Genomic DNA, 12,197 nt, shown 5'->3' on the forward strand with positions numbered 1-12,197 from the left:
CAGGCAGACGAGGTGCATGCATGCATACGTAAGGCATGTAGACAGATGCAAGTTGCACATTCTTTTAGTTCTGGACAGGTAGCTAAGTTGTAGTATATGGCCTCTTCTCCATGGAAGATAAAGTAGATTAATCATTCTTCTCGTGCATGCAATTTAAACAATGGAATGGTCCAGCCTTGGTTAATTCAGATTAGTCCACATACAGACAGATGGCCGCCACAAGTTTGTCCTACATGCCCTCGCTCTCACCACATGCATAATGCAGACTCCGATTAATGATGTTAGAAATATCTTGCTACTTATTGGAGGCAGAGCATAGAAAATGGCTAGATCCAGGCAACTTCAATATACCATCCGGTTCAAACCTGTGTTTTCGATATGGACAAGGTCTTCGAAATATAGTTTTGACCGATAATAGTTTTCATGCCTATACATACAATCATAGAATCTATTAAAGGAAATATGTCAAGAAACCAAATAAAACTTTGATCTGATCGACACATGCATATTATTTCCGTGTATGAAACTGAAATACTCAAAATGATATAAGGTGGAGTAAGGCATGTCTAAGATGCTGTGTTTTACTTAACAGGAGGAGTATAATTGTTTTTGTTGCAATAGAACACCAATAGCTAGCACGAATGGAACACAAAGGGAAGGCTAATAGCTAGTCCACTGAAATTTCTTTTGGTCAGTCAATTTTGCCAGGATCAATCTGAAGTGTTAGATAAAAAACGAACATTCCGGATTACGTCTTGTTCCTCTAACAGTTTCCTTCCTGAAAAACAGATCATTGCCGCATGTGTTCTTCTTCCTCAAGCCGTCTGCTGCTACCAGCTGGGCCGCCCGCTCCCCCCTCTCGCGCTAGCCTCGCCGCACCGCCCTCCCCTCAACCCCTCCACACCGCCGTGCTGTCGCCGCCCCTGACCATCCCTCTAAACCGGCGAACCCCCTGAAATTCCCCAGTGAGCCTGCACCACCCCCACCCCTAAGATAGAGAAGAGGACAACTGCTTCTCCCTGCACCCTAAGATTTTTTTTAAAGGAGGATGAACCTCGGCCTCTGCATCTGGGAGATGCATGCATCCACTTTATTAATTATTCACAAAGACTTTACAAAGTAATACATCAATATGTCTGAAGCCGCTATCTTGACAACATCTGTCGCTACTCCTATCCATTGATGAAGGGGTGCAGAAATTTTGAGCCGAATACCCAGACTTCTCACCTAGCCTAAACTCTAAAGCCAGAGGGCCCGACCAAGTCACATACCAGGTCAGGGGCACAAACCGGTCCGACACACTCATAGGTCGTTACCGCCGTCTACCATCAATCCATCCTCAGAACAGGTACTGACGCATCGACCTTGCCAGGAAAACCGTCAACACCCCCACGGCGCTAGACTGCGCCTCCTCCCTACGCGCATTCATCATCACGCATCTGTCGTCGAGACTTTGTTGTGCCTTGCCGCCGAGACTCCACGACATCGATGCATCATAGGGAACGCCGCTCCACCACAGATGCCGTCCACTGGCCCCTCGAGCCTATGCACACCTCCAAGAATGACGCCCTCATGAGGGGTACGACACATGAGCGCCGTCGTCATCCGATCAACTGATCTAGGGTTTCCCTTGCAGGTAGCGGATAGGGGTCTAGAACTTCTCCATGGCGATGCCTTCAAGAAGGGGACGACGCAGAAAAACGCCGCCATCGCTGACCTTGGCAACGTCCAAGAGTAGGGTTTTCACCCGGATCTGCTTGAGGACCCTCCATCCAGCATTGTGTGTGCACGGGACTGCCACCGATCACCGCCGGCGCGCATGGAGCAGGTCGCACCGGCCGGATCAGATCTAACCCGAGACAGGCCCACCATGCCGTCACCGCAGTTTCGAGGTCAGATCTGATCTGACCAGCACCCTAAGATAGACGAGATCAAACCTTCCTCGGTCCTCAATGGCTGTTGATTTCTTCTCTACCAAATCGACCGACCCAAATTTCGTTTTTAGGCGACCGACGTGCAGCTAAACTGGAAAACAAAACACATAATGGAGTCAATCCTCTTGGCATATTTAAACTCCCCTAAATCCCAAAGTAAGTCAACTTGATTATTATAGTCCTAGCTTGCTCGATGTTTATAGCAAATGTTGTCAAGGAGGTCAATGTGCTTGCTGCAATTTTCTGTGAATCAGAGAACAGGGAAAGATCAAAATAATTCGCTCAAGAATTAACAAAGTTAGCACAATCTTTGGAGTGGGGGTGGGGATCAACGACAATTCCCCAGAATGCCTCAAAGAACATCTAATAAGGGGTTTTTCGTTATGACAATAAATTAAATCTCTGTCTTTGCTTCGCTCAAATCAAAAGCTAGAACTCACAAATTAACCATCACTCTCCAGCTTAAGCTTTTCAACCACGAACATAATGTATAAATGCGGCACGTTTAAATTAATTCACTTGTGTTTAATTTCATACTCTAGTTGAAAGTAGCTAGGGTGTGACTTGACCAAAATCTTTTGCTCTTTGATTAGTACGGCAAATTTAGCAGGATGGTGACTTGATGACCTTTATGCATGCATGGCCTGGCCCATCCTTGATTTGATTGTGCCGAGAAGCAATTTGCTCTCATTGGCTGTACGCCTGATATTTGTCTCTTCCTCAAGGGAATACTAAGATGGCATAGTTAGCTACTACTGTCTAACATAGGCAATGGTGTACAGTGCACAGTAACCACAAAAACTGGTCAGCACTCAGCACTTCATCAAAAGGAGTAGCTGACAAAAAAGATACCTACCTCTGCATGGATTCATATGCTAATGCTAGATTAATCTGTGACTATGATCATCCATTGGTAGGTTATATTTCCTTTTGGTGGCCGGGTAGGAAGCTAGTCATTGTCAAGGGTGCTTTAATTTGGATGGCTAATTACAATCTTTCCAGCGACACAAATTAACATGCTTTTAGCGCATGATATTACTGGCTTGCACATGCATGATGGAGATACACTGATACATTATAAGCACATGCATGCTCGTGGCATGGTAACTTTTAGGATGGATGCCCTCCACCCTTTGCTACAAAATTAGGTTAGAATAAGACTAATGCAACGCAATTGCAAATTGGACAATTGATTAATGTGTACAGATGGATCACCATATTTGGTAGGGAAAGTACCCACCCTATAAATGTAGTGCAGATCCCATCACCACATAATTAAGCACCAGCTGAGATAAGTACACTAGCTACCTGAACTTTCCGTCGACGCAGTAGTAGTAGTAGCCAGCTATTGTAGCTAGCTAGGCCACTCACAAGAGCTAAGCAAGAATGGTGGAGAAGCCGGCGAGCCAGGCCGACGTCGGCGGCGAGGTTGAGGCGCATAAGGAGAGGAAGGGGCTGTGGTCGCCGGAGGAGGACGAGCGGCTGTACACCCGGATCACCAGGCACGGCGTGTCTACCTGGAGCTCCGTGGCGCAGCTCGCTGGGCTGCGGCGGAGCGGCAAGAGCTGCCGGCTGCGGTGGATGAACTACCTCCGGCCAGACCTGAAGAAGGAGCCCATCTCCAAGCGCGAGGAAGAGACCATCATCTCGCTCCAGAAGTCACTCGGCAACAGGTACTTAATTACGTACTACTCCCTCCGTTCCAATGACTCAACTTTGTACTAATTTTGTACTAAAGTTAGTACAAAGTTGAGTCATCTATTTTGGAACGGAGGGAGTACATTCTAGAAGATTTCTAGTATACTTGGTAATTGATTGTACAAGAACATTTGGGATCGGTAGTCCAGGAGGCTAAATTGCCATGAAATTTTTATCAGGTGGTCAGTGATCGCGGCGAAGATGCCGGGGAGGACGGACAACGAGATCAAGAACTACTGGAACTCCCGCATCAGGAAGCGCCAGACCATCAGCACCGGCGGCGGGAAGGGCGACAGCGGCCTCGCAAAGCAGCAGGGTGACCTTCCGGCCGCCGATGACAAGGCCGCCGTGCTAGCACCGCCCGGAGAGAAGGAACTGGTTAGCAGCATGGCCACCGGGGCGGCGGCGCCTCCTGTCCCGGCACGGTTCCCACTGTTCGCGTGCCAGCTACTCGGCGGTGGCGGCGGTGGCGGAGGGGATGCGGCCATTGCAGCTGCAGGCACCACCGAGTCGACAACCACTCACGAGAACAACGGCGCCGGCTCGGAGAGCGACGTGAGCGTGGGCAACGGCGGCGGCCAGGACGGTCGGGAAGGGCATTACTACTACTGCGCCGTCGACGGCGACATTGACATGGTCCATCTCATGTCGTTCGACGACCTGCTTGAGTACCCGGCCGGCGATCTGCTCATGGATGCGTGGGATCAGAACGGACTCTACTCCACGAATACGGGGAACTCTGTTGATTGATTTGGTTGTTGATTAGCCCGGCGGGCGTGCAAGAGGGTTAGTTATTGGTAAATTTGTTCAATTACATTGTGTATGCACGCCTAGCCGCCTAGGGCAGCACCCCTCTTGTGCACAAACCCAACCTTTTGTTGAATCAATTGATCGAGTGGTAATTAATTAAGGCCTGTTTATTTTTGTTGCGTATGCAAATTACTTTGTTTTTCTTCAAAACCGGTTGAAACTTTTTAGGGCAATTATAATTCAAAAAATGTTGTGTTTGCAATAGTTTGTGACTAAAGTAACTCTTCGAAACAAATTTGAGAGTGGTATCTATAGTTTCCCAAGAAAAGGATATTCCAATGATAATGATATTAAAGATAATAACTATAACTATTATAATTATACAACCTTTTCTTACACAATGTAAATTTATGAACTAGTGGTGGTCTCGCCATTGGGTTCGATTGCATCACTAGTACATAACACTCCCTAAAATGATATGATATGTTGTGTTGTGTGGAACTTTCAATGAGCCATGGATATATTGTGACGTGTAAAATGATATGTCGTTGTGAAAGACACTCTCGACTTGGGATACTCCGGATCCCTAACTGAGCGACCATGAGTAAGGCCCGGAGCAACCACCAGATAACCAAGTTTCCATTGTACATTTGGAAATTCGAGCTCTCAGCCCCGAAGACTCGGGGTGCTTCGGCGGCTTCAACGCAACAAGGGGAAGGGTTTTGGAGTTTGAGTTTTGGCTTTTGGTAACAAATAATATATGACAATATGAGTTGAGTAATACAATGTTTTCTCCCGCAAAAAAGAAAAATATGATAATATGAGTTGAGTAATACAATGCTTTCACCCGTAAAAAAGAAAAATATGACAGCGCACTAAACAATTCTCTTCCGTGTTCAACATCCTGTTTTAATAGTGTCGCTTCCCTAAGACTTGAAATTCACACTATCACTAAAAATTGGAGAATCGACACACAAGACAGCTCTCTTCTTTTCCTTTTCCTTTTCCTTTTCCTTTGTGGTCACAAATCTCGTGGACCAACAACATGTGGACCAACAAATCTCTTCTTTTCCTTTTCCTTTGTGGTCACAAATCTCGCAAACAGACGCGGATCCACGCGTGTGGGCGAGATGCAAACGCCCACACATGTGGGCGTTAGACTTTTCGTTAGACTATTGCTTATCGTCAATTAAAAAACCCACTTAGGGGCCTAGATGTTGTTTCATGTGGTTGTGGATCAAATTTCTTGAATTTTGACGATCCATGTTTTTTCCTGGTATTTTTGTACTTGTGTTGGGGTTCCTTGCTCTTCTTCTCATACGTATCTTAATTTCTTCCCACTTCTGATACTTCTCTTGGGATTCATTGCCCCTATCGGAAGGGAAGAACCCTTGATGTTTGTTGGGGATCTCCAGATCATGGTTTTTGAGGATTGGAGTAATTGCTTCTCTCAAATCTTCTAGATCTCAACCAGGGTGCATGACCTTGAATAGTGAGTAATCTACTATGTTACCTCGGTTTGGGTGTAGGATGACATCTTCACCATACTCTTGGAGCCTTTCAATGTCTTTTGCACTAGTTTCTCAGTCTGTTGCTTGTTCGGAAGAATCCGAGCTCCTAGAGATATTTGGGAAGATTCACAAAAAAGGGGAATATTTGGGAAGGAGGGTGAAAGGAAAATCTAGGAGGAGGGTGATAAGGGGTCAAAGGGCCCCTACTCTTTTTTTCACAACCACACCATGTTTTTTACAGTCCTCCTATTTTCCTTATTTTTCTATATTTTCTTGGTGTGTGTGTGGGGGGGGGGGGGGGGGGGGTAATAATTTTAAGCATTTTCCAATTTCTTGAAAATTTTAACCAGATTACTTTTTTAGGATTAACGACTCTTTACTCAACCAAGTTCAAAGAACTCGGTACATTATCATGCGGTTGAAGGAACCAAACATATCCTCCTACAACTAAAAACAAAGAAAATTTAGCTAGACTTTCCGCTTCAAAAAATTTAGTTCTAGTTTCATGAATAAAATTAAATTCCTCAAACTCTTCTGCTCAAGCTTGGATCTCCTTGACGATAGCCCCATAACGGCACCCACCATTTGCTCTAAGACCTCTAATCACCGACACACTTGGCAGAGGACACCAGAATTCGCGAAAGATTGAGATCATTCGGTCAAAATCATGCAAGAATGATAGCACCCTTGGGTCAAAACTGAACCTTAAATGGGCTTTCGGCCCTGAGGGGCTAAAGCTCAAGCTGCCACATGCATATTTCCGCCCTTGCCGATCCAAGTGAAGATTGCTAGGCCATGATCACAACTGAACTTCTTTTGCTTGAGCTTCTTCCCACATCTTAACCACTACTCTTTCTTCTATGATGATCAGTTGCATTTTCATGTGTATACTCTGTTAGAGAAACTTTTTGTTTATAAGTATAACTTGTCCAAGTGCAGGCCTATGTGCGACAACATGCTCGAGAAAACTCAGGCGCTTTACCATAGTTTTGGTGGAAATCCTTGGCAACTTTGCCAACTTATGTGCAGCAAGCAGCCGACGGACCCTTTCGTATGATTAACCCACTGTTGTCATGCACGCACGTTGCATATGGTTAATAATAGGGAATGTCTTGATGAATGCGTCGGCTCGAAAAGGCACGTGCTGCACGAGGCAGAGTATTTACGTGCTCGACAGCAACGTCGACGGCCTTTGGTCTCCTTGCCTACTTTCCAGCACAAGTCATGACATGGATAGATCCATATTGATCGGGCCAATGTGCAGGCGAGTGGTCATTAGAGTAATTAATTACTTTGATACATCGTGCGGTCGCGGACGGGCACGTGGTCATTAAAATTTTACTTCTACAAAGAAGATAATGACTCAAGAAAATATAACAATGGCTAGTTGGCTATAAAGAAGATAATGACTCAAGAAAATATAACAATGGCTAGTTGGCTACTACTAAGTACTACTGGCTAGCTAGCTAGCGACGGAGTGTCCAGCTAAGCTGGCTATTGTCAGCATGCAGACGTGCGCGCACAAGACTAACTTCATCTTTAAGTATCTATCAGTCTTTTAAAGGGAAGAGGCGAAGAGCTAGAATAGGCTCATACCACATGAAAACATGAAGCCGTGGACTGCCCAAGCATGCACATCAGTGTGCGATCTGCAGAGTTCCTTCCTTCGATGTCATCACGCGAATCATCCAGGAAGGTAGTGCCGGGAAAGTACCAGGTGATACCAACCCTTACATACTGCCATGATATAAACTTACAAAAATTGAATTTAAACATGTCAAAAAATTCTGATAAGAATCATGAATGTTCACAACACATATGTCGACAACTTCTAAAAAATCCAGATCAAAATTCGAAATACATGATGTGAATAGTGTCATTTTTTCTTTTATCTTTTTTTGAAAACCCCATATATTAATTAAGTAAAAAGGTTATTACAATCGTTCATTACAAAATTGGCCATGCAGGACGAAACACTATTAAGAAGAATCCCATCAGATCTACTAATAAAGCTAAACTTCGCAATTTCGTGAGCCACCCCATTGGCTAGCCGATTGATTTTCGCAATTCTAAAGTTCTTGATCATCCTGGAAATACTTAAGACTTCTTTCTTCAGATCAACGAGAGGAGACCTGTCAAGTTTCTCATTTGCAAGGAGAGAACGAACAAAAGCACAATCAGTCTCCAAAATAATGGACCGGTGGAGAGTGATACCGATATAAAGGCCTGCCAGGCATGCGCATAGTTCAGCTTCATTCACGCTGGAACACTGGCCCAGAAAGTCCCACAAAGAGATAATAACTTCACCGAACGAGTTTCTAGCAACCACCCGCACACTTGCGACATTAGTACTTTCCACATAATTGGCATCGACATTGATCTTGATATAAGCATCTGGGGGAGGTTTCCACAACACATGATCTTGTACTGGTGCCAAAACAGATATCGCTCCTCCCAATTTTCCTTTGTGGTGACAGGACATAAAATAAGACCAATAATTGTCCACCAAAATTGCAGAAGCAGCAATGGATTCCTTCCCCTTTCAAAAAATTAAATCATTTCTCATGTGCCAAGCTCGCCAGAAAAGAAACAAAATCTGCTCTCGCTGTTGCAAGCTCAAATGTTCCATCAAAATCAAAAGCCAATCTGGTCCTGAGAATTTGAACAAATCTTCATCAGGAATATTCCACAACTCTCTCAAAGCCAGTCGCAGAGCACGAGCATTAGTACAAGTAACGAGAGCATGAAAGGAGCTTTCATCTTCTACTCCACAAATAGAGCACATACCCGAGGTAATTTGGTGGTGTAAAACTCTATTAGTCTGGACCGCCAAGCTCTCCGATGCGACACACCATGCAAAGATCCTTATTTTCTGAGGAACGTTAGCTTTCCAAATTAGATTCCAAAGCCTTCTTTCTCCGTTTGGTTCACCACTGAATTGACCCATTTTATCCTGACCATCCTTCAACTTAAGCGCAAAATTGTACGCACTTTTAACATAAAATAAACCATTCTTCTCATAGTGCCACGCAATAAAGTCCCCATATCCCCAAAGGTGTGAATATGAATCTTAAGAATCTGCTCCGCATCATGGGGATAGAAAAGATACTTGATCAAGTTTTCATCCCAAACCTTTCTCCCACTCAAGAACAAGTCAGAGACCCACTTCAATATAGTATTATGCCTTTTAGCTGAAATTTTAAGACCAGAGCTCCTGGGTAACCAATTATCCCTCCTAATATTAATACTAGATCCATCACCCACCCGCCAAATGACTCCCTTCTTAAGTAGTTCCAGACCACACATTATACCTTGCCAAGTCACAGATGCAGACTGCGGAAACACCGTATCAAGAATATGTCCCTGAGGATAATACTTTGCCTTCATCAGCTTAGTGCACAACGAGTCTGGATAAACCAATAACTGCCACACTTGTTTAGCTAAGAGGGCTTGGTTAAAAGATTTCAGATCCCGAAATCCCATTCCCATACATCCCTTTCCTTTAGACCTAGTTAATTTGTCCCATGCTAGCCAATGAGTTTTCCTTCTGTCTTCCTCATCTCCCCACAAAAAATTCCGGATAATCTGGGTTAACTCCTCATAAAGGGAAACCGAAAACTTAAAGATACCAATTGCATACACAGGTAGAGCCTGAATAACTGATTTTATTAAGTCTTCCTTCACCCTAGAAGAAGCGTATTTTTCAATCCAATCAGAGGGCCTTTTCAAAACCTTTTCTTTAGTAGATTGGAACTTACCAGCCTTCATTCTTCCCTCTGGAACCAGTATTCCAAGATATTTATCCTCGAACCCATCGACCGTAATTTTTAAGATTACCATTATAGTCACTTGATTCTCCAAACTGCACTTTTTCTCAAACATCATGGAACACTTATCCGGACTTAAAATTTGCCCAGTCCCCTTCTCGTATCCCGTCAGAATATTCTTAATATGGCTACTGCTTGATCAATGGAGCCCTTGAAAAATAACATACTGTCATCCGCGAACAACAAGTGCGAAATACCAGGAGCTTGTCTATTCAAACGAAACTCCTGAAGAGCTCCTCTGGCTGAAGCATCATTAAGCAGCAAAGAAAGTGCCTCAGCAACAAATAGGAACAAGTACACAGATAAAGGGTCCCCTGCCTGAGTCCCTGAGAAGGTGAATAAGACTCCAGCAACTATCCATTGAAGCGGACGGTAAATTTCACCGATATAACACACGGCATAATCCAATTTATCCACCTCGGCGCAAAACCCAAAGCCCCCATCATACATTGCAAGAAATGCCAGTCTACGCGATCATAAGCTTTCGCCAAATCCAGCTTATACGCACAAAATTCCCCTCTTAAATCTTTAAACGTACTCAACGAATGCATACATTCAAAGGCTATGAGAGCATTGTCAGAAATTAACCTCCCCGAAATAAACGCACTTAGAGTAGGGTAAATCATACCATTAAGGAGCGGCCTCAGTCTGTTAACAAGACATTTGGAAATAATCTTGTAGATAACATTGCACAAACTGATCGGCCTGAAATCTTTAATAGACTAAGGATTCTTAATTTTTGGGATGAGAACAATAGTTGTGTTATTAATCCCCTCTGGCATAACTCCAGAAATAAAAAATTGTCGGACAGCCTTAACAATATCCTCCTTGATCAAACCCCAATTTTGCTGGAAAAACCTTGCAGGAAAACCATCTGACCCCGGAGCCTTTAACGTCCCCATTTGGAAAAGCGCATCACTAATCTCTTGTAACGTAAAAGGTTTGCAAAGCTCCTCATTCATATCATCAGAGACAAGGGGATTGACCAGCGAAATAATATGGGACGGGTCAACTGAATCATCACATGAATAAAGATGTTTAAAAAATGAATTTGTGATACCTTTCATCTCCTCCAAATTTTTCGTGAGGCACCTATCATCCTTCCTTAGAGCAGAAATATGATTTTTCTTTGATCGTCAGGAAGCCTTCCTCTGAAAATAATTAGTATCACGGTCTCCTCTTCTTATCTTGGCCAACCGAGATCTTTGCTTCCATAGCATTTCTTCCTTTATAAGAAGTTCATCCATCTCTGCAAGATTTTTCTTCCTTTCCAACACTGCAGAATGATCATTCCTGGTAAACAAAACTTTTAGTCTTTTACGAGCCCACTCCAGTTTCTTTGGCAGGTACCCAATATGAACGCGACTCCACCCATGAAGAGATTTCATTAGTCTGTCTAGCTTATTTGCAACATCTTCAAGATCATTAATATTTGAATCTCTATTCCAGCAAGCACTAATCTGATCATCCAAAGCCCCACCTTCCCTCTCCCAATAAGATTCATATTTCAACTGTTTAACAAATCTACCAACTTTGGGAGAACCCAACAACTCAATGTCGAATTTTATCTTCTTTTGACACTATTCATGATGGATTTGTCTTTTTTGTTTCTCTAATGTCGAATTTTGATCTGAATTTTGTAGGAGTTTTCGAGATATGTATTCTGAACATACATGATTTTTTGGAATTTTTTGACATGTTTAAATTTGAATTTTGTAAGTTAGTATCATCTGTTTTTCCTAGTATTGTGAGGCTATGTGAGGCCAGCACTTTGCGTTGGAAGAAAAAATGCTCTAAACATTTGCAGACTCATAGTTTTTTAAACATAGCATCTGCAACAACAACCCTATAATAGAGCAGCTGCCTAGAAAACCGTTTTATACATCATTTTGGGTCAAAAGAAGAAGAAAAATGCTCCAACAACTGCTCTAAACGTGAAATTGTGTGGTTTTCTTGCTGCCAAAAAACCAGCCCTAAGTGATGCAAATTTGCATCACACGCATGGCTCCCTAAACGCCAAAATTGCAGCCGCCTACAACCCCGCGCAAGCCAACCGTCAACCTGAAACTTCCAGACGCAACCCCCACCACTAGTAGAAAATGGCCCATTTGTCCCGGTTCCAGAGGGCCTTTAGTCCCGGTTCTAGAACCGGGACAGAAGGGGCTCCACGTGGCCATTGCGGGGCGCCCAGGCAGGAGCACCTTTAGTCCCGGTTGGTAACACCAACCGAGACCAAAAGGCATCCACGCGTCAGCAGGTCAGGAGTTGAGGTTTTTTTGGAAGGGGGTGGGTTTAGGGGGTTTTGGGGGTTAATTTAGGGTGTTAGCTAGCTAATAGAGACAAGTGTCCTCTCTTATCTCTGTGCTTGGTCGACGCTAGCTACTATACGTATAGAGAGAACTCGACACGCTAGCTAGTAAGCAAATGAAGGAACCATTAATTACAAGATCGTCATGAACATATACAGAGAGGAGTAA

General features: G+C 43.8%; 1 protein-coding gene across 1 annotated transcript; it reads left to right on the forward strand.

The window, feature by feature from the left end:
- The first annotated feature begins 3,206 nt into the window (after positions 1-3,206).
- Positions 3,207-5,245, forward strand: LOC109769233 (uncharacterized). The gene is made up of 2 exons (XM_020327986.3): positions 3,207-3,607; positions 3,812-5,245. The coding sequence occupies exons 1-2, from the start codon at positions 3,321-3,323 to the stop codon at positions 4,380-4,382; spliced, it is 858 nt and encodes a 285-aa protein (XP_020183575.1). The 5' UTR covers positions 3,207-3,320; the 3' UTR covers positions 4,383-5,245.
- Positions 5,246-12,197: the final 6,952 nt, after the last annotated feature.

The sequence above is a fragment of the Aegilops tauschii genome, chromosome 3 (assembly GCF_002575655.3).
Source record: "Aegilops tauschii subsp. strangulata cultivar AL8/78 chromosome 3, Aet v6.0, whole genome shotgun sequence".
Classification (NCBI taxonomy): Eukaryota; Viridiplantae; Streptophyta; class Magnoliopsida; order Poales; family Poaceae; genus Aegilops; species Aegilops tauschii.

Bases quoted from the DNA above. Each gene is read 5' to 3' on its own strand.
- LOC109769233 (XM_020327986.3), top strand. From the start codon at position 3,321: ATGGTGGAGAAGCCGGCGAGCCAGGCCGACGTCGGCGGCGAGGTTGAG. The intron at 3,608-3,811 runs GTACTTAATTAC...AATTTTTATCAG, and splicing joins CAGAAGTCACTCGGCAACAG to GTGGTCAGTGATCGCGGCGA.